The sequence below is a fragment of the Tasmannia lanceolata genome, unplaced genomic scaffold (assembly GCF_043159265.1).
Source record: "Tasmannia lanceolata isolate RefF3 unplaced genomic scaffold, GAP_Taslan_0.1 ptg000012l, whole genome shotgun sequence".
Classification (NCBI taxonomy): Eukaryota; Viridiplantae; Streptophyta; class Magnoliopsida; order Canellales; family Winteraceae; genus Tasmannia; species Tasmannia lanceolata.
This window is the reverse complement of record NW_027518689.1, coordinates 15,288,006-15,310,158: the sequence shown is the minus strand read 5'-3', so window position 1 is coordinate 15,310,158 and position 22,153 is coordinate 15,288,006. Positions and strand designations below refer to the sequence as shown.

The 22,153-nt window shown below is 39.5% G+C and overlaps 1 protein-coding gene across 3 annotated transcripts; it reads left to right on the top strand.

Annotated features, from left to right (window-relative positions):
* Positions 1-745: 745 nt before the first annotated feature.
* On the top strand, positions 746-20,163 carry LOC143887642 (putative NAD(P)H dehydrogenase (quinone) FQR1-like 2). Of its 3 annotated transcripts, none has more exons than XM_077391757.1 (4): positions 746-894; positions 1,182-1,331; positions 1,752-2,143; positions 19,562-20,163. In XM_077391757.1, exons 2-4 carry the CDS (start codon positions 1,182-1,184, stop codon positions 19,788-19,790), a joined length of 771 nt encoding a protein of 256 aa, XP_077247872.1. In that variant the 5' UTR covers positions 746-894; the 3' UTR covers positions 19,791-20,163. The 3 variants fall into 3 exon arrangements, with proteins under 3 accessions (XP_077247872.1, XP_077247871.1, XP_077247870.1); XM_077391756.1 differs by having other exon boundaries at positions 750-968; positions 1,173-1,331; XM_077391755.1 differs by having other exon boundaries at positions 751-968.
* The last annotated feature ends 1,990 nt before the right edge of the window (positions 20,164-22,153 follow it).

The window sequence follows — 22,153 nt, the reverse complement described above, 5'->3', positions numbered from 1 at the left end:
ACATGACACATTCTTACTGTTGGTTGCATCCATCCGTCTTACTCTCGGTTACCATTAGGGCTGCAACTCGGGTCGGGCCGGTCGGGTTTTGAAGAACCCAACCCTACCCGAAAAATATCTCGGGTCGGGTCGGGTTTTTTTCCGAAAAACCCAAGATTACCAAACCCGGCCCTACCCATGATAAATCTCGGGTCAGGTTTATTTACATTTACGCAACTTTTTAAGGAAAACTCTTGTTTGACAAGGCAACTCAACTGATAGAAGTAGAAAAAGTAATACCCAATCGTCAAAAGGACCGAAAAATGTCCCACATCATGAAAGGGAATTGTGTAGAAAGTAATACCCAATCGTCAAAAGGACCGAAAAAATAAAATAAAAAAACTATAAAAAAAAAAAAGGGAAATGTTAACAGCACTACTATATTTTGATGAGGGCACTCCTCACTTTATTAAAAGTATGGTATGGCCTGCACCATAAGATGATCCAAACCGTCCATTAGATGGGCCACAGCCTAAATAGGTTGGGCCTCAAAAATTATTTCCATAGGTTGATCGTAACCCTCCGATCTATAGAGGGTTAGGATCAACACTCTAACATTCAGATCGGAGGGTTAGGATCAACTTATGGAAATGATTGTTGAGGCACAACCTATTTAGGCTGTGGCCCATTTAATGGACGGTTTGGATCATCCTATACAGCAGTGCTTTTAATAAAGTGAGAGTGCCCTGATCAAAATACAGCAGTGCTTGCTTACCTCAACTGATCCGGAAACCAGGGAAGTATAAGCTGAATATCGGACTCCAGTTCCATTCCGAAAAGTCAAACAGAAAGAGAAAGATATTCGATTCGGTGCCAATTTCGGAGCCCCACGTCTGAAAAATTAGGGTTCCGTAGGTGAGGACTGTACTCGGATTTCTCATTCCTTAATTAGAAAAAAAGAAGGTCTGATCAGAAGCTTAGAAGAAAAGGTGAGTGAGCTAGAAGAAAATAAATTGTTTGAATTAAAGAGCATATTATTTTCCATATTGAATTCAGAAACCTTCCTAAATTATCTTTATTCCATTCCATACTTTATGAGTTTCAAAATAAGAGCTCACCTGTTTCATTCTCTTCATTTTTATTCTAAAGAGCAGTGTCTTATCATCTATAAATCGGATTTTTACTTATGTGAGGTTTTACAGATGGGAAAAGGAGGAGGTTGTGTGCCTAGCAAAAAACGGATGCCATTAGTTGCTTCAGATGATCATCCAAATGTTACAAGGGAAGCGACGATTCGTATAGAGGAGAAGAGCCCTACCAGTGGGACTGGTTCGATTGAAGACACGACTTCGGTACTGTGAAACAATCAATTACTCCTAAAGCTTAAGCTATACTTGTGTTATTAATCACGGGGTTTGCTAAAATGCATTGAAAACTTAATTTTGCAATCATTTTACACCTTGTTTCAGACTTTTACACATATTTTGATAAATAAAAAAGTCAGTTTCCAATTCGTTTAAAAACCCTTTAATCATTCATACTTCAACACTCTTCCTCTACCTGTGGTCCTTCTTTTTTGGGTTGGCGGTACACGTCGATTTTTAATATCAAGGAGTTGTTGGGTTGATTTTTAATATCAAGGAAGGAGTTGTTGGGTTTTGAACCCAGGGACCTGTTGTGAAGCTATAGCTCTATACCATGTGAAAGAGCCAATTAGTCCAAAAGCTTAAGATATTAGAGTTGGTGTTATTTAGTCATTTATACTTCAACAGGTACCTCTTACAAAGTTGAAGATCTTCATCGTGTTCTATTCCATGTATGGACACGTGGAAATATTGGCGAGGAGGATGAAGAAAGGGGTGGATGGGATTGATGGGGTGGAAGGGGTTTTGTTTCGCGTTCCGGAGACGCTTTCGTCTGAGGTTCTAGAGCAGATGAAAGCGCCTTTGAAGGATGATGACATTCCAGTGATATCTGCGGTGGAGTTGGTTTCGGCAGATGGGATATTGTTTGGATTTCCTACGAGGTATGGGTCTATGGCTGCACAGATGAAAGCTTTCTTTGATTCGACGGGGCAGTTATGGAGGGAACAGAAGCTTGTGGGTAAACCAGCAGGGTTCTTTGTGAGCACTGGAACACAGGGGGAAGGGCAGGAAACCACTGCGTAAGCCTAATAATCCATTCTGCTTCTTCTCTTCATGTGGAAATTATTTATACCATTTTTGTATGCAAAATTGCCTTCTTTTTTAGCTTCATCAATTATCAAGTATGTTCTCCTCTATTCATTTGATATCTTTTGATGCCAAGTAACTGGTTGCATCTGTACTTCATGAAACACCTTAAACTCTTCATTTCTTAATTTTTAGTTGTCTGGTGATGATATCCTAATTATTGCTAAATTATGTCATTTTTAGTACATCCTGTGACGTCCTATTTCAGGGTCACTAGATTAGGAAAGAAGACAATGGTATCCTAGTCATCGAAGCTAACTAAGAATGCTAAGCAGAAAAATGGAAAAAAAGAGAGGAAAAGAACGGCAATGGGTGGATTACATGGCTTGACAATCTTAATCGTCGGATACATGATAAATTCAAAAAAAAAAAAAAAAAAAAAATCATCGGATACATGATACTGCTGCTAGAGCTAGAGAGGAAAATATGAGCATGACCATGTTAACTGACCAAGGGATCATATCCCTTGTGATGAAGGAGTTGAATTAAGAAAAAGATAATCCAATTGGCATTAGAGTGTGCGAGGATAGAATCAAGAGACAAAGAAGCTCTTGCATTAGAGAACTGAGCTTTCACTGATGGAAATTCCAGTAGATATGAAGTGAAAATGAATTTTTTTTTTATGTTAAGAAAAGTGAAAAAAAAAAAAGTTATGAAAATGTTACTCATGACTATGTTGAATGATGAATAGATCTTCAATGAAGAAGAGGAAAAGTCAACTTCGTGATGCCCTACATCATGTTTAGGGAGAGGAGTATTGCTACCGACTCATCCTCTATCACTTTCACTGTATCATTGATTCACTTAGGTCCTTCCTGGCTGACGATGGCCGAGATGATCCGTGCTGAGTTGCGCTCTCAGATTCATACTATAGAGCCATCGGGGGCTTCATCCTCTATGACTATTGGGCTTCCAAGAACTCCAGCTTCATCTGCCTTTGTTGCCTCTTTCTCAATCACATCCTCATGTTAGCTCCCTGACCCAGGGGCAACAGATCACATTCGTGGTGAGTCCCTTCTTTTTTCTCTACGTTGTCCACCTTCAACATCTGCTCGGGTCAGCTTAGCTTCCAGTTCCACTAATCCTGCAATGGCATTGATAACCATTCTTGTATCATCTTATTTCTTTATTTCAAGTGTTTTGCATGATCCTCTTCTCGCCTCTAATCTTCTTTTTGTCTCTACTATAGCAAAACAATTAAATTGTTGTGTGATCTTTTACCCCTCTCATCGTGTCTTTAAAACGTTTTCTATGAGGATGGTTCTTGGTGAAGGCATTGATAGAGGCAGACTGTACTTTTTATGCTAATTTGGACTATTCTACAGTTGCTGTTGCTGATTCTGCTGCATATCTTCTTGCTTTTGTTTATGTTTCTGGCTTCTTTTCCTATTGTAGCCACTCATGAGACTTTATTTTTGTGGCATGGCAGATTGGGGCATGTGGATTTTAGTCCCTATTCACTATGATTCCTCAGTTTAATTTTTTTTATACTCTCAACTCAACTCAACTAAGCCTTTGTCCCAAACTAGTTAGGTCGGCTTAATATATTTTTTAATAAAACAATAAATTTTTAATGTTGTATTTGCGAGCTTTCTAAACATATTTGGACTGTCTACCCCTCGCGCATGAATAGATGCAAGTCTTTCTTTCGATTTGATGCATTCTGATGTTTCATGTTTGGGGTACATCTACAATTATTAATATATTGTTACCTTCACCGATGATTACTCTCTTGTTACTTGGATCTATCGTATGCAATCTAAAGATGAGTTTTTCTTTTCTGTCTTTCAAATATTTTATGCTATTTGTACTCAATATGGGAGCCTTACACTTTTATCTTAAAAAGGAGGTGCGTATACCTTTCGTTCCTTTACTCAGTTCTTTCAAGAGCACATGATAGCTCATCAATTTTTTTTGCCCATATACCCTCAAAAGAATGGGGTTGGTAAGCATGAGAACGAAGCTACTCGGTCTTTGTTATGGGGGAGTGCATGTTCTTAAGTCGTTTTGGCCAATGACCCTCCTTGTTGCTTGTTATTTGAATGATCATATCTCGTCTCGTATCTCACATGGTCGTACTCCCTTCTAGACTGAAAGACCTCAGACTCAAAGACGTTCGGATGAGTGCGATTTGGATTAATGACTAGATTCTTTGATTTATATGTCCCAAATCGATGATCCGACAACACAGATGATCTACGGATATTGCAAACATATTTCATATTCTCGACGGGCCCACATGTATTTTCCAGAGACGATTCAAATGCCAAGCAGGCCTCTTTTGAATTCCATGAATTGTTTAGGTCTTTTTAGTTATAGAATTTTTAATGAGTCTTTTATAAGTCTTTTAAGTCGCAGGGGGTAATGGGGGTTTTCCCATCAAAATAACTTAAGGCCTTTGAGTTATGAGTGTTTTAAATAGCCCCAATACATGTATTACAAGAATTGTAAGCAGGAGCAAGTCTTTATGTCCTCAGAGATGGTAGTTTAGTCCTTAGGGTTTTTCTTTGTTTGATATAAATATTTTATGTTGGGTTTGGAAGGCATTATTTGTTTGAAACCATATAAATATATGACTGGACAGGAGGTACCTAAGAGGGATATCTTTCGCTATCTTGGTTTAATCCTACATAACGAAGGAAAGATTGAAGAGGATGTTAACCACAGAATAAGAGCAGGTTGGTTGAAGTGGAAGAATGCTTCAGGAGTTGTGTGCAACCGTAAAATACCTACCAAGTTGAAGGGAAAGTTTTATATGACAACTGTGAGGCCAACAATGTTGTACGGCTCCAAATGTTGGGCCACTAAGAGGCAGCATGTGCATAAGATGAGTGTAGCGGAGATGCGAAAGCTTAGATGGATGCGCGGCTTAAAAATGAAGACATCCGTAAAAACGTGGGGGTGGCACCAATTGAGGAGAAGGTGAGAAAGCACCGCTTAAGATGGTTTGGGCATATCCAACGTAGGCCTTTGGATGCTCCAGTGAGAAGAAGTGACTCGTGCCAAGTTGATGGAGTAAAAAGAGGTAGGGGCAGACCGAAAACAACTTGGGTAGAAACTGTGAGGAAAGACATGATGTCTTTGAACATAACAAAGAACATGACCTTGGATAGGAGAGAATGGAAGAAAATAATCCATGTAGATGAACCCAACTAGTGTCAGGATTAGACTTAGTCAATTTGAGCAGGTAGATTTTTTCACCTTCTTCATGAAAATTTTAAAGGATTCATTAGCCGACCCCAACTAGTTTGGGACAAAGGCTTAGTTGAGTTGAGTTGAGTTTGGAAGGCATTACACATACTTTGGATTTGATATTACTTGTTTTTCTTCATCTTCTCTGATGAGTTGCCAAAGAAACTCATGGTGTGAAGCCTTGCGCCTACTTCTCCATACCTTGTGCATCAGATGCCTACCTCTACCTAACTCCCTTAACTACCACCAACACCTCACGCACACCTATCTTCTACCTTAAACCCCTAAAACACTCATTATAAAAATCTCTCTTGCGTTATTTCTTACCTTTTTCTACCCATCCATTACCTCTCTAAGCCCTGCGCCTACTTCTCCATACCTTATACATCAAATGCCCACCTCTAACTAACCCCCTTAACTACGACCAACACCTCACGCACACCTATCTTCTACCTAAAACTCCTAAAACACTCATAAAAATTATGCTGCCTTAGAAACATCATTCAAATCTCATTTTCTAAAAAAAAAAGAAATATCGTTCAAATCCGTCCATACCTTGTGTCCCCTAGTTTTGTGCCAAAACTAATTTTATACCTTCTTGGCATACATATGTAACTTATCGGCTTGTGTTCACATACATCTAAACGTAGTCAAAATCACTCTCTGAGATTCACAATTTTCATCATAGGCATATTGGTATTGTTGTGTGATCTTGTCAAATTTTGTACATGGGATTGATATATATTTTTTGTGGGTTGCTAAAATTTGCTAATTTTGAGAATTGTGACTTCTTAATATTCTTGTTACTTGCATGTTTATGTATCGAGTAATTATATAATTGAATTTACTCGTGAAGACTTAAAATTTCTCCTGTTTAATCATATTTTCATGGTTGAATCATAGAAGTTGGATGATGTTTGTTGCACTGTTATTATTATTCCTTTCATATTCTGCACATCCAAAACATAATAATCTATCACCGTCGTTCTAATTTCTAGAAATCCCATACAAGTGTGATCTATCCTACATCAACTAGAAGATGGATAAAGAAAACAAGATTTAGAAGGAATACATATAAAAGTAGATCTAAGGATTCGAGAACAAATATCTAACCCTTGGAATCAAAACAAAAAGTCAAGAACAAAAGATCAAAGAAAGCTTGAGACTTATAAGTATTTTTGATAGAAGAAAGACGTGATAGATAGATACCAAGGCATCACACCAAGGTTTTTATAGGGCATAGGGGTATCGAGGCATCACACCAAGGCAAAGAGGATATTGCATCATTCACAACCTAGGTTGTGCAAGGCAAAGTTTTTTTCCATTATCAAGAGTCGTCCTACAACTTAAACTCCAACATGTGGGCCCTCTTAACTAAAACTCTTAACTTCTAGAAGGTTCCCACTCAAAAACCAATGAAAAATAAAACTATCGGGATCAAGATTAACTCGCTAGAACTCTTCGACAATGATCCACGTACAAGCATAAAGCTGTTGTCCTTTCCATTGAACAAGATACTTCTGACAGCCACTTCTTATAGTCGACATAATCTAACCATCACGCACATCTTCATTGTCTACTTCGAGTATATAAACTGGTTGTAGAAGAAAAGCTTGCCCATCTCTCTGTGTAGCATTATCAGATCCATTATTTTTTTTTCTTAACCATGTAGGAGGAATACAAATGTTGGTCTTCCAATTCTGGATACGAGAACTTTCCATGACCAACATTCCCAATGATTGGTGATTTTTTAAAACTTTAAGGTCATGCATCCGTCACTGTAAATTTGTTCACTTATAGTAGCACTAGCAATTTGGCTAGTCCCTTTGCAAATATCTAAAAAAGCTTTGCTCGAGAATTGAATTGTATCAAGAAACTTGTACTGCTGCTATTGTTGCATCCTCAGCTCCTTTATCAGCAATGTTTTAATTTCCTAACTTAGAAGTTGCATCTCAAAAGCTTGCTCATCCCTCTTTATAGCATTATCATATCCACACTTTTCTATGTTTCACCATGATCGGTGATTTTTGAAAACTTTGAGGCCATGCATCCGTCCTTGCAAATTTGTTCACATATAGTAGTACTGGCAATTGGGTAGTCCCTTTGCAAACCTCTGAACTTGCTTTGTTAGAAAATTGAATTGTATCAGGAACTTTCCTACTACTATTGTTGCAGCCTCAGCGCCTTTATCAGCAATGTTTTAATTTCCCAACTTTGAAGTCGCATCTCTGGTAAAGTGTATTGCAATTTTGCATTTTCTTATGTTTTGAATTCTTCCACATCAGCCCTCATTGTTTCTTCAGCTGTAGTTGCTAGGTGAGTTCTTCAAATTGCTTTTCCAATTTAATTTTTGCAGCTTGGAGAACACTAGTTTTCCTTGTCGCCATCTCAAGTTTCCATAGCTCTCTTCTAGCAATTTTTCCTATCTAGGCACACTGAATAGTGATTGTTTCCTTTTAACTTCTAATAATGTAAGGGAGTCAAGTACTAGAAGCATCAAATTCAGATAGCAATTATAGCTTTTGTCTGTTGCTTGAAGTTGAGCTCTTTATGGATGATCATCCCACACAAACCAGATTAAATAGGAACAATGAAGAAAACAAGCTATTATATGCTTTCTTTGCAAGACGTATCCACATCACATGCTTTATGAAAGTTCCATAGTATGCACCTTCACTTTAATGATGTCTTCTTTGGATAGGTTTAGGTATCTCACATACCAAATTACTTGTAGGAGTCTTTTATGAGTTTTGCCTTGCATTTGTAGAGTCGTCCTGGGTGGCGGCTTACCTTTCTTCTTCTTACACCATTGAGGGTTGCTTTTCTTTCTTCTAGAGTCCTCCTGGGTGGCGGGTTACCTTTCTTCTTCTTACACCATGGAGGGTTGCTTTTCTTTCTTCTCAACTCTTCTTCCACTTGGGTTTCCAAGATCCCAATCCCTTCAGCTATGTCTATTATATATGATCAGCAGTCTTGTTGTATTGCAACATCCTAAACTAAGCTCTAATACCAAAGCTAGTCCAGGGCCCATAGGGGAGAAGTAACTAGAAGGAGATCTAGGGTTTGATGAAAAGTTGATGGTTACAATATAACAGGATGAAACGGGGTTCATGTAACACATCTAATTTGATCCAGGTGAAAATAGGGTTTCCCATGAAATTTGAATGCAAGAATGAGTGGATCTAAAACATGCTATCTAAACCCAAGATGATCGAAATATAGGGGAAAACCTTAGGTTACTAAAATATGGAGATATGAGTGATCTAAGCTCTAATACCAAGTCAATTCGAGATACAAGCAAATATTTTAGTCTTTAATTCTCTCAATGATCATGTCAATTTCATCCATTGGGCATTACAATATATTCAGAGAAATTCCACAAAAATTAATTTGGAATGGAATCTTGTCAATTAAGACAACTTAATAAAAGGCTTATGCTCCCAAAAGAGAAACTTTGACTGATACCCAAGAGTAACTAAAACTCAAACAAAATTTATGGGAAAAATGTTTGACCTTCAAATTGGACCCATTAAGCCTCTTAAAAAATCCGAAGGAAGTTAAATTCCCATGTGCGCCAATTTGACCAAGGTATGCCCAAAATTATCAAAATACCCCTAAAATGTTCAAGGGATTTGAATTTGGATCAATTATTGATTGACGACACATCCATCTAAACTCTTTTAAAGCATCTAGGGACAATTTTGAGCCTTGAATTTAGTTGTGGACGGTCCCCATCATTTTCCTCGACTTAAAAAGCTTTTGAATCTGCCAAGCATATCCTTAGCATGTTGACGTGTAGCTCTTGAGGGTACCCCACCAGTATTTTAAATTTCGGGTGAAACATTTTGTTTCTGCCCGAAATATTTCGATTTCAGGCTACTACTGAAACGAAATCCACTTGATTTGGAAAAATACCTCATGTAGCCCGAAATTTCGGGATTTCATTAATGTTTTAAGTCGAAGTAAGTTTTAAAAAACACAGATACGGATCAAAATGCGTCCAAGAAAATCTTTATTGACTCGGTGCAGACGTGGCCAAGAATGCGGTTGACGCGGCTGAGTGCTCGATTGACACAGTCATAACTCAGGCGAGTCAAAGGAGTTTTTACCGACTCTGTAGGGCAAAACGCGGAGCGCGGTGGAAAAAAGCGGAACATGGCCAAGGGAAAAGGGAGTCGCCTCAGGGGAGTCCATGATGATGCGGGGGAGTTTTAAACCTATGGCTGAAATATCGGAAACATGCAACTTTTCAGATAGAAAGTAAAGTTTCTGTCGAATTGACATTTCGACTGAAACCCTAACAAAAATCATCATTACTCGTAGAAAAGAGAAGAATGACGAGATTCTTATAAGACATTTCTAAAAACAACAAAATAATAAAGAGACAAATCACTGCATGATGTCATTTGTCAGCGAAAAAGCAATAAAAAGCAACCATTTTTTTGGTTGGTAAGCTGGGATTGAACCCACAACCTCAAGGTTGAGATACAACACCTCGACCATTGAGCTATAGGCCCAACCCCTAATAAAAAGCAACCATAGCACTACAGTTGTTGCAAAACCGATTCAAACTCTTAACAAATAGATCCAGATCCCTTTGAGATTCTGGGTTGATCTATAGCTTAGGCCAATGACTCCTTAATACTCTTCAAGGATCATTTCAAACTTTGCACTTTACAGAAATGAGTTGAGATGATGTTGAATTGTGAAGCAAGTAAACAAAGATATCCACAAAATGGTAGAAAACCTGCTAAAGAATTGAACATTCACATACAATAGATCTTCACAAACATGCTAGAAAGAGATAAAATGGCAATAGATTAGACTTCTGAATCAATGAATGCGGTCATTTGTAGGTGAAAAGGCAATAAAAAGCAACCATAGGACTGCAGTTGTTGCAAAACCAATTCAACCATAGGAAATTAATGATTTTGAATTTTCCTTTAAGCTTTACTTTGCCACTTAATATTAAAAATCAATTCTCCTTTGCATCATTCCAACGACATGAAATGTCTCCCATCATTCTTGAAAAGAAGATCAAAATTTTCCAATTTGATTTACTAATTTTTGGGATTGGATCAAATTCCTCTACTCTATTGAAAAATCAAAATTCGTTTAAGGCGTGGAATTATCTCTCTCTAATATAATACTTAAGGGTCAGGAAGGGGTTTTGTTTGAACATCATCCTTAGTATCCAACACATATCTCTCTGCTCATTGCTATCTTCTATGGTCTCTTGCAAATTAAGATAACAAAACTCCTTTTTAGAAGGGGTGGGTTTAAAATCTTCCTTCAGAAGCAAGTGTTAAATATTATCCACCCTTCACAAAAGAAAAATTCCTACAAGGATTATACTCCCTATATCCAATCATGGTTGCTGGTTCATTGCATTCTACAAGTTCTAACGCGGAGGGCTGGATCTCTATGGCAATCCAAAGAAACTCCAGGAGCAGAAATTTCATAAGGTCTAGGGGCTTGGTTTTCCAGTTCTAAAGTCGGTGAGCGGCAGGACATAGAGAGTCATAACAAGTGCTGGGAATCTGGATCTGCTACTTTCTGTTCATTCTATTAGTTGTCTGGGTGCACAATGTTGGGTTTCTGCTTCTAGAACATCACCCAGATTTTGTAGATGTCGTGGCGCTGCTGATACTGCTATGTAATTTTAGGTGGAGCTGGCTTCTCTAACATGGCAGAAGAAGTAGAATCTGTCGAAGCTGGCTGCATAACAGGAGATGAAGGAAGAGAAGCAGGTAGATCTGGTAAGGGAAGCGAGACCTCAGACTCGAGAGAAGGGGTGAAAGATTCTGCGTCATGTTTGAAGAATGCCTCAGACTCAAATAACGTAACATCGGCTGAGACAAATCAGCGACGCAGGCGAGGGCTATAGCAACGATAACTTTTCTGCGTACGGAAATACCCCAGAAAGACACAACGCTCAGATCGGGGATCGAGTTTGTCACGGCCAGGTCCAAGGTGATGAACGAAACAAACACATCCAAATACACGAGGTGTCAGAGGAAACTGTGTCTTACCAGAAGATAAAATCTCGAAAGAAGAAGCACCCTCTAAGACGAAGGAAGGAAGGCGATTTGTTAAGAAACACGCCGTAAGAAGGGCATCACTCCATTATGCCTTAGGAACACTCATCTGAAAAAGAAGAGTGCGACCTACTTCAAGCAAATAACGAAGTTTCCTCGGAAAATATTTTCTGACCCCCACCCCCACCCCCACATATTGACTTTCCCGGAAATCTGTTTCCAGGACTGCGATCCACTCCACCCTTCGAATTTTTATTTTTTTTCCAACCCCCAATTCCTGGGTTTGTAAGCCCCCCCCCCCCCCCCCCCGCGGCCCAAGTTTTTCAACCCACATCATTCTTCCTCCTCTCCCTTTCATCCCTCTGTAAAACTTAAAACCCTTTTGTCACTTTCTTACTATGTATTAGGTCTTCATCTCCTATTCTACTTTAATTCTTGTTTGTCTTTGTGGCTCCTCTTTCTGCCCCATGGGTTCCGTCTTGTCAAGCTTCGTCGATGACCATCATTCTTGGCGCCACGTCCTAGTTTGCCCACCTGTTCAGTTATCTACTGTTATTCGTCTTGGTTTGGGTTGTCTGTTTCTTTCTTGCTTGTTGTTGTTATGGAGGAGGTGATTGACAGTACTTCCACAGGAGAGGCTCCTGGTGTTCGTCCAACACCCTCTTTGGCATCTTCTTCGTCATCATCTCTCTGTGTGGATGGATCATTCCCACAGATCACTACTGTTAAGTTGGATGGGGCAAACTACGTTACTTAGAAAGCAGCCGTCAAGAAGTATCTTATTGCCCGTGGGAAAGCCCACGTCATTCGTAGTGATCCTCCTCCTAAGACGGATCCCACCTTTGATCGATAGGAACAGGAGGATGCTCTTGTTTGTACCCTTCTGTGGCAGAGTATGGCCCCTCATGTCTCTGGGCCATTGATGCTTCTACCTACTGCGAAACGGATCTGGGATCATGTTACTCTTCTTTACTCTGGCGTGGTAAACATTAGTCGGATCTGCTCTACCTATTCTGAGTTGGTGAGTTTCCGCCGTTGTGCTCTCCCTCTTGCCACCCATTACAGCCAGTTCGTTGGCCTATGTCAGCAGCTTGATGTTTACATGCCGCTTACCACGGATCTCACAGAGGCTGCCCGTCAGAGGGATCAGATCCGTGTTGTGCAGTACCTCGAGAGTTTGGGTCCAGAGTACATGCATCTTCGTCAGCAGATTATCGGTTATGGAGGTTTACTCCCGCGTCCAGCAGTGCTCTCCTGGTGATCCAGTGATATCTGTTCCTATTATGGTTCTGCTCTCGCGACCTATGATGGCAGTACTCGTCCGCCTCGTGGTGGGGCCTCCTTTGGTCGTGGTCGTGCCCGTGCCGGCCGTGGTGGTGGTCGTTCTAGTGGTGGCTGTGGCCGTTCTTTTTGCACTCACTGTCAGCGCGAGGGACATTATATCGACCATTGCTATACCCTACATCCCGAGCTTCGTCAGGCACGCTCGGCTCACATGGGTGCTACTACTGCTTCTACTTCAGATTCCGCTCCCTCTACTTTTGTTCCTGCGCCAGCGGATTCCCCCCATACATTATCCCGTGCCGATTATGAGGAGTTCCAGCGTCTGAGGCTCAGTTCTCGTCCTCCCTCTGCAGGTTTCGCTCAGCCAGGTAGTTCACCCACCACCCTTCTATGTAGCTCAGGGTCATGGATCATTGACTCTGGCGCATCAAACCACCTGACTGGTAACTCTTCTCAGCTTCATTCTTTTCGCTCCTTCTCGTCTCCCTCTCAGTCATCACCTTTGCTGATGGGTCCACTACACCTATCACTGGTGTTGGTCATATCTCCCCTTATCCTGCTCTTACCTTATGTTCTGTTTTATGTGTACCAAAATCACCCTTTAGTTTACTTTCAGTTAGCCAAATTACTAAATCTCTTCACTGTTCTGTCTCACTTTTCTCATCTTACTGCTTGTTTCAGGATCTCTCGACTGAGAAGACGATTGGAACGGGTTGTGAGGTAGATGGACTCTATCGTCTTGACTGCCGGCCGCCTCCTGTCTTACATAGCTCTGTGGATACATTTCAGTGGCATTGTCGCCTGGGGCATCCTTCACTTCAGCGGCTGCAGTAGACTTCTCTGGTTCCCGGACCTTTTTCTAGTTTTCAGTGCGAGTCATGTGAACTCCGGAAACACCGTCGTGTGTCGTTTCCTTCCCGGGTCATTAGTCGAGTGTCTAGTCCATTTGAATTAGTTCATTCTGATGTATGGGGACCCTCTAAGGTCACGTCTAGTACTGGCTTTCGGTATTTTATTGTGTTTATTGATGACTTCTCACGCATGACCTGGTTATATTTACTGAAAAGTAGATCTGACATGTTCTTTGCTTTTCGCACATTTCATTCTGAAACTAAGAATCAATATAATTGCAATATTAAATGTCTTCGTACTGACAATGCTAGAGAATACTTTTCTGATACTAATGGCTTTCTATCCTATCTCTCCCAACATGGGATTCTACATCAGTCTTAATGTGCGTACACCTCTGAACAGAATGGTGTTGCTGATTTTGGGGGGGTGCAAATCCTTGTTCCTGGAAAAAGTTTTCCGGGCTGGGCAGAAAAAAATTTCTGAGAAAAATTAGGGGGGATGCAAATCTAAAGGTGGGCCGGGAGCCGCGGTTAGGAGCCGCGGTTACCCCGCGGGGGTGGGTAGGTCGGGATGTGCTAGAGGCTGCAGGGGGCGAGAAGAGAGAGGAGCCGCGCAGGGAAAGAGAAGAAGAAAAAGACAGCGTACCGTTTTGCCTCAGATGAAAGTTGGGGTTTCGCGACGAGAGGGAAAGGGGGTTTCGGCTATGTGAGGGTGGCGGAGAAGGTGAAGGCTAATAAAGAAGCCTAGGGATCAGAAAACCCTAAGGCTCTGATACCATGTTAACAAAAGGTTTAGAGAGAAAAATGAATGAGTTAGGGTTAATCTCCCCCTGACTCATATCTTTATACTAAAATATAAAGGAATGTACAAAGTCCTAAATGCCCTTAGGCAAGTTACATATTCCAACAGTTTGAGGTTTTTTTGAGGTTTTGATGTATAGTTTTCATTTGGGGGAGACCTCCACGATATAATTATGTTACAGCTATAAATAAAACCGTTATCTTTCAAAAAGAAAAATATCCCAACTATGTTGCCATGGTCTTCCAAGTGATACATGACATGCATCCATTGGGACTGCATCCCTTATTGTACTTGGGAGTTGGGACCAATTGAAAACAAATTTAAGCAATGAGTATTCATAGTAATAACTACCTCACGTTCCTATATGAACCATTGTATCTTTTTCGGTTGAGGTTGCTTTTCTTCTTTCAATTGCAAATTGTACATCATCTCTTTTGAAATGATGTTTGCATTAGACTCTCATTGATAATAAGATTACACAATTTTCCTTCTGAGATACACCTTGTTCGATGTTGTTAGATCACTTTCATGCCTCTTCGTCAATTATATTTGGGGGTGATAAAGAGTGGCCACTAAATCAACAAATACTCTTCACCGTTGCCTTTTGCAAGAGAATAGTCACTTCCACATTCTTCATTTGGATAAACTTGTATGTGTAATTTATAACAAAATCTGGTACTCTTACCTTTATTCTTAAGTCTCAATTCAATTCTTGTACTATCACAAATCAGTTCTCATTATAATTTTGTCCTAGAACACTTATCATGATCTCAACCACAAACTCACATAATGTAGCCCCATGTCTATTAAATGGTTGATATCAATGCATCATCAACTCTGTTAACATCTCTCTTTTTTTGAGACGGTAGAAAAGGAATATATTAAGAACCGAGTTGGTTCAAAGCAGAGTACAGAAAAGGAGAAAGAGAAAATAAAAAATCAAGGAGGGAGATAATCAAACCGCTCCAAACTAGGCCTAAATACACCACTCCGCGCTAGGGAATCAGCCTCTGAATTAGCTGATCTCCTCACATGCCTAAAGGATATAGCCGAGAGAGTAACTAAATCATCTAGTTCCTCAAAGAGAGATAAAAAACGCCACGGAGGAGAGGCTGCACCCAGAAGCCAGAGAATAACATTAGAGGAGTCCCCTTCCACTATCACCTTATCTAACACAGACAAATCCAAAGATTTAATCCCACAATGAACAGCTCTCACTTCCGCTTCATTTGAATCTGCCACTCCAATGGGGCCCGAGAAAGCCCAGAGAACATCCCCCTTTGAATTTCTGCATAAACCCCCAATCCCTGCATCACCAGGATTACCAAGAGAGGATCCATTGAAATTTAGCTTTATGATTCCCTCAGGAGGAGGGAGCCAGGGTTGTGAAATTTTAACTTTGCTAATCCCCTCCTTGCAAATAGACTCCCAACCTTCCCAAAGATCATACGCTGATACGAAATGAAACATAGAAAGGCTTCTAGCCCAAGAAATAACCTCGGAAATGATATTGATAAATATCCTATAAGACGATTTTGCCACACCTTCAAAAACTCGGGAGTTTCTTTCCTTCCAAATGAACCACCAAGAAGCCACCATACACATCTTCCATAGGATCTTACCCTTTCTTTTCCAGGGGCACCATTCCCAGCTTTTAATGAAATCAGATATGGTGTTAGAGAGAACCCATGATACCCCAAAGCGATATAGAATATAACCCCATATTTCTTGAGCAAATTTACAGTGAATGAAAAGATGATTAATGGATTCACCATCAGAAGAACATAAAGGGCAATGGTTGACGATAATCATCCCTCTTCTGTTAACATCTTTGTTCCTCAATTTTCCACCACACGGTGAATCCACAGTCAACATGAGTCTATCTAGCCTTTGTGATACATTTTAGAGAACTTTCTCTAATCGATCACTCCTTTCATGTTGGTTAATTGGTTCCATCGCTGATCATTAAACAATTTCTAGCATTGAACTTGCTCTAATACCAATTTGATGCAAGTAAACTCTAAGATGCCAACACTAGTAGAAAACTTCCTAGACTATTGACAAATCACATAAAAATCCAATGATTTTCAACAGAAAACTAGAGAGACAAACCGACAATAGATTTGACCAATACAAGATCAAAGTACGGCAAAATCCAATAGAGAAATTTCGTGGCTATTCATTGACTTTCTGAAAAGTACCAAAAAACTTCATACATATAGGTGAAATCCCAATAGGCAAACCAAGAGGGGGGTTGAATTAGGTCTAATTCAAAATTTTGAATTTGCAATGTGTTTAAACCCTAGAATTGACAATGCAACTAACCCTTGTTGATTTAGATATCACACAAACAAAAAACAATAAAGGAGGTAGAGAGAAATACCACACAAAGATTTATAGTGGTTCGGTCTATCAACAAGACCTACTCCACTCTTCCAAGTTTGTGTCCTTTGGTACTTCACTAATGGTGAGATTCCACTATAGCCGAATCTCCAAGCTGTACAATCACCTTCTCTGCCTCCAAGGGAACAAACCATCTTCGCCCACCGTCTCCGAGGGGACAAACCCTCTTTGCACCGGATTCACCTTTGTTAACGGGCTGAATCGTAGACCTTCAATTACAATGAAGAACGAGGAATGAAGAATTCTCGTAGCCTCTTGATTAAGCTTGATACAAAGATGATAGCTTAAAATAAAGCCCTGTAGAGATCTTCAAAAGGATATGCAAGTTCAAAGCATGTGAAGAAAACTAATAGATTTGAAGGTTAAAGCTCAAATGAGGTTTTCAATAAGCCCAAAAGTTTTTAAATCTATCAAAACAACATATTTATAGCCCGCAATTATTCATGACCGTTTGGGGGTAGTTTGGGCAAGAAAAAAACAAAAACGGTTAAAAAAAGCAACTAGCCGTTATGCCCCAACAACTAGTTTCTCGCGCAGTGCCGGTCGACCCCGGGGGGTCGGTCACCCGCGAGTGGGTGCTGGAATTTTTTATTTTAGCCTCTCGGGGCATGGCGGTTGACCAGGTCGGTCGGCCACGGTTGCAAAAATCTGTTTTTCCAGCCCGGTTTGTAAAATTCATAGCTCACTCGTTTGTCGTCGAATTTTGATGCTCTTATGCTTGATTTGAATGGAAACGATGAGATCTCAACTCAACTCAACTCAACTCAACAAAGCCTTTGTCCCAAACTAGTTGGGGTCGGCTAAATGAATCCTTTAGAAAATTTTCATGAAGAATGTGAAAGGAATCTATTCGGCTCTAGTTGGGTTCTTCTACGTGGATCATTTTCTTCCATTCTATCATATCCAAGATCATGTTTTCTGTTATGTCCCTAGCTATCAAGTCTTTCCTCACTGTTTCTACCCAAGTTGTTTCCGGTCTGCCCCTACCTCTTTTTACTCCATCAATTTGGCACGTGTCTCCTCTTCTCGTCGGAGCATCCAAAGGCCTACATTGAATATGTCCTGACCATCTTAAGCGGTGCTCTCTCATCTTCTCCTCAATTGGTGCCACCCCCACCATTTTACGAATATCTTCATTTAAAAAAAAAATTAATGGAAACGATGAGATCTATCTGTTAAAAATATTTTCAAAAATATTTGAAAATGTTTTAGACCCATTAAGTGGAAATAAGGTATATGGTCCACAATGCAAGTGCTAATTTGATGTCATTTCATTTCTTTCTTGACTTGGCACTTGAGCTTTGGTTCTTGGGCTATGACCTTTTGTTTTAAGAATATTTATGACCTTTGAAAAGGTTTTTCATGAAATGGGTCTCAAGGGTGGTTTTGAAAAAGATATGAAAAACAAATTTAAATGCAAAACCATATGAAAAATATCTTCAATACAATCTAGAAATGTAAAACTACTTAGCACCTTGGTCTTCTAGCTCTTGGGGCTTGGAAGTGAACACTTGATATGGCTTTGGTCCATGTGACTCTCTCTCTCTCTAATGGATCTTCACTTTGGATGCATGAGTAGGTCATCAATGCTTGTTCATCTTCAAGCTTCTCTCAGCATTTTACAAGGCTTGCTTGTGGGATCTTCAATTTGAGCAAGTAACTTGAAAATCTTCCAAGGATGATGTATCCATTCCTTTCAAGCTCTCTTTGTTCATTTGTGCATGTTGATCCTCAAGCAATGTGTTGTTTTGTATTGTGCTAATGTGCTAATGGCGATATGACATGTGAAGTTCCTGTGTAAGGCACAGCACTCCAAGACAACACAGACAACACATTAGTCCATAAAGACTAATCAATTTGAGTTTGCTAGCATCAAAATAATAGGATAAAGGTGATTAGTTGAACCCATGGGAGCCCTTGGGCTAACAATAGGCCTATGCACCTTAAAACCTTATATTAATCCTAAACCATTAATATCAGAATCCTTAAATCAACCAAAATAAAGCCAAATCTTTATTTTAAGGGATTTGTTGGGCAATTTCGCGGAAAGCCATTTCACAGCTGGCTTTTGCATGTGAGAACAGCCACCTCAGACAAATTAAATGAATAAAACAAAATATGCCAAAAAATCAACCTGTGTAGCTGTTCTCACATGCAAAAGCCAGCCGCGAAATGGCTTTCTGTGAAATTGCCTAGCTAGTCCCTTATTTTAAAGCATCCCAAAATAAAAATAGAAATTATAAGAACATGTTGCTGTCACAGAAATTAAAAAAAGACTTCTAAAACTACAAAACTTCTAAAATTAGTCTCTACTTAATCATGGACTCTTGCCTACTTATCCTAGCCGAAGCGTATCACTTTTTTCACTTGAAAATTTTCCTAACTAGAAAGACTCCAAGTTTTGACCTAGGGTCCACCAAAACCTCCTTAAGCTTTACCTAAAAAATAAATAAATATCTACATAAATCTTAATGACTCAGATGTGCAGAGCTTTGTAGGACCCACTATTGACGTTAGAATGATGTTCCTGTCCACTTCTTCCCTCAAACCATATTTGCTGAATTATGGGTTTGTTCATGAACGTTGCTTGACAAAGACATTTTAGAGGGCGCTTGTGACTTTTTTAATCTGTGATTCATGATTTATTTTCTGTAAAAATATTACCCTGTTGGAGCAGTAAAAACTTTGCACTGTTTTCAGGCCGATATATTGTTATTCGACCGTCTCATTACCTGACTTTTTTTTTCTCATTTTCGTTTTTTCGCTTTTTCGCTTTGGCAGTTGGACGGCAATCACCCAGCTATCTCACCATGGGATGCTTTTTGTTCCCATTGGGTACACTTTTGGGGCTGGTATGTTTAAGATGGATACGATAAGAGGTGGTTCTCCGTATGGTGCCGGAGTTTTTGCTGGGGATGGCACAAGGGAGCCAACTGAAACTGAACTGGCACTTGCAGAGCATCAAGGCAAATATATGGCTGCAATAGTCAAGAGGCTGGCACAAGCTTGACTACTCAGGTCAGATCCTTATCTCCCACCCCCCACATTCTTCCATTTGAAATATTTTCTTTCCTTTGATTCAAAAGATTTACTTGTTATAGTCATTATTGTTCTATTTCTTGGATTGATTATATCTGTTGTGATAGAAATGTTCGTGTTTAGTTTAGATATGGAAGATACTAGGGTGTGTATTTTTTTTTTGATCTTCCAATTTCTGTTTGTTCTTCCTTAGTTATTCTATTCCAATCATTCTGAAACTTGTACATGAGTTTCAACTCTTCTATTTCTTTATGAATTAATAATAAGATTGTGATCATTCTGAAATTTGTACATGAATTTCAACTCTTCTATTTCATTATAAATTAATAATAAGATTGTGGGTCTCTCTCTCTCTCTCTCTCTCTCTCTCTCTCTCTCTCTCTCTCTCTCTCTCTCTCTCTCTCTCTCTCTCCATGTTGAGACTTTTATACTGTTGTTTCTAATCTTTTTGAGCCATGTATTTTACATTCTATTTTATGAAAGGTTAGCATCATCTAATGGAGAAATTTTTCGGCAAATTAATGGTCTGTATCTATGAAGCTGCTCCCTTGCTGTATCTTTACAAACTCTCATATAATGCCTCTACTTCTCATGTTGTTATATAAGCTTTTGTCATCCTGACTTGAAGTGAAGTTCTCCTTATCTAAATATATATAATGGAGAGAGAGAGATTTGCTAGTGAATTTCGTGGAAAGGCATTTCTTGCCTGACATTTGCATTAGAGAACAGCCACATGAGATGGATTAAATGAATAAGACAAATTCTGCTTAAAAGTGAGCCTGTATGGCCATTCCTCACCTAATGATGTTGTGTACAGGAAGATATGGTTCTGCATAGGAAGAGATGTCCGGTCACAATCCCAACTACAAACGTTTAAGGTTCACAATAAGTTGAAATACAATATCTCCTTGCCCTTAGGCCACGTTTGCCTTTTTTTAGTTGGATTTGGATTTGAGTTTTGGATACAAAATACATCAATCATCTTCATGGTTATGTTGTGTGAGAGAGAGAGAGAGAGAGTGGGGGGGGGGGGGGGGGGGGGGGGGGGGGGGGGAGAGTGGGCGGCTAGGGCGTCTTGTTGAGGAGCAGCGAGGGCGAAGGTACTTGCCACAAATATGGATTTTCAAATAATGTCTTGTAGAATAGATTTGAAAATCAGATTTTTTTTTTTTTTCCACTGTTGTAGCTGATTTGGAAATTGAAGGATCTGATCCAGATCCAAATCTCAACTTCGAAATGTGATAAATCCAAATCTAAATCTTGTGGGTATCCAAACATGGCCTTAGGATGTATGTCTCCATGGGCAAGCTGAAATATCATTTCTCCTTGCGCCTAAGGACAAGTGAACCTATGGGCAATGATATTTCTACATTGTTTTCTAGTATAAACGTGTGTTCAATAGAAATAAGCACGCAACATATTCTTAGTTAACTAATACTAGTCATGAAATTAATACTATATAGTGAAAGTTTTATTATAAAATACTGGCTATTAGGGCATGTATTCCAACACAAGAGAGGCAAGTTAGTTAATAATGGGAATTTTACACCATTGTTTCCGATACTGACATTGAACTTCCTTTGAAAGATGACATGAAAGGAACAAAATGTGTTTAATAGAAGAGGAATGATAGAATGAAGTGCTTCCTTGCAAAAATCAGCTTCAGGGGTGCTCCTATTGGTTGATTTCTACAAAGTCAGCATTGTTTCCACTTTTTTCGGTGCCACTCTGCAGAAAAGCAACCAATAGAGGTGTCCTTGAAGGCATGGTTTTAAATTTCGACCGAAATTCGAAATTTCGGTGGGGACCGAAACCGGTATTTGGCGAAATTAGAATTTGGCGAAATTAGAAATTTCGCCATTTACCAAATTTCAGCTGAAATTTCGGAATTTCGGAAGTCTGAAACCGGTACCGAAATCGAAATTTTAAACCTTGCTTGAAGGTTAGTTTTGCAAGGGCGCCCTTCATTCTTCATTCTATCATTGCTCTTAATAGTGTTACCCATTCCTTTTAGTCACCCAATAATAATCATAAAATTAATACTATATAATTAATTTTTTTTATTACAAAATGCTGGTTTTTAAGGCATCTGGTCCGACACAAGGGAAAGAAAAGGTAGTGGATAATAGGAATTTACGCCATTTTTCTCCAGTACTTACATTGAACTTCCTTTGCAAGATGGCATGAAATAACTTTGCGAGGAAAATAATTTTTTCTTTCGTGAAATAATGCACAAGTGGCATCTTTTTATATAAAATATTAGAGAATAGAGAAAAGTAGGGGTGTCAATGGATCCAGACGGTTTGATGGATCATCCGAATCCGAACATTAATG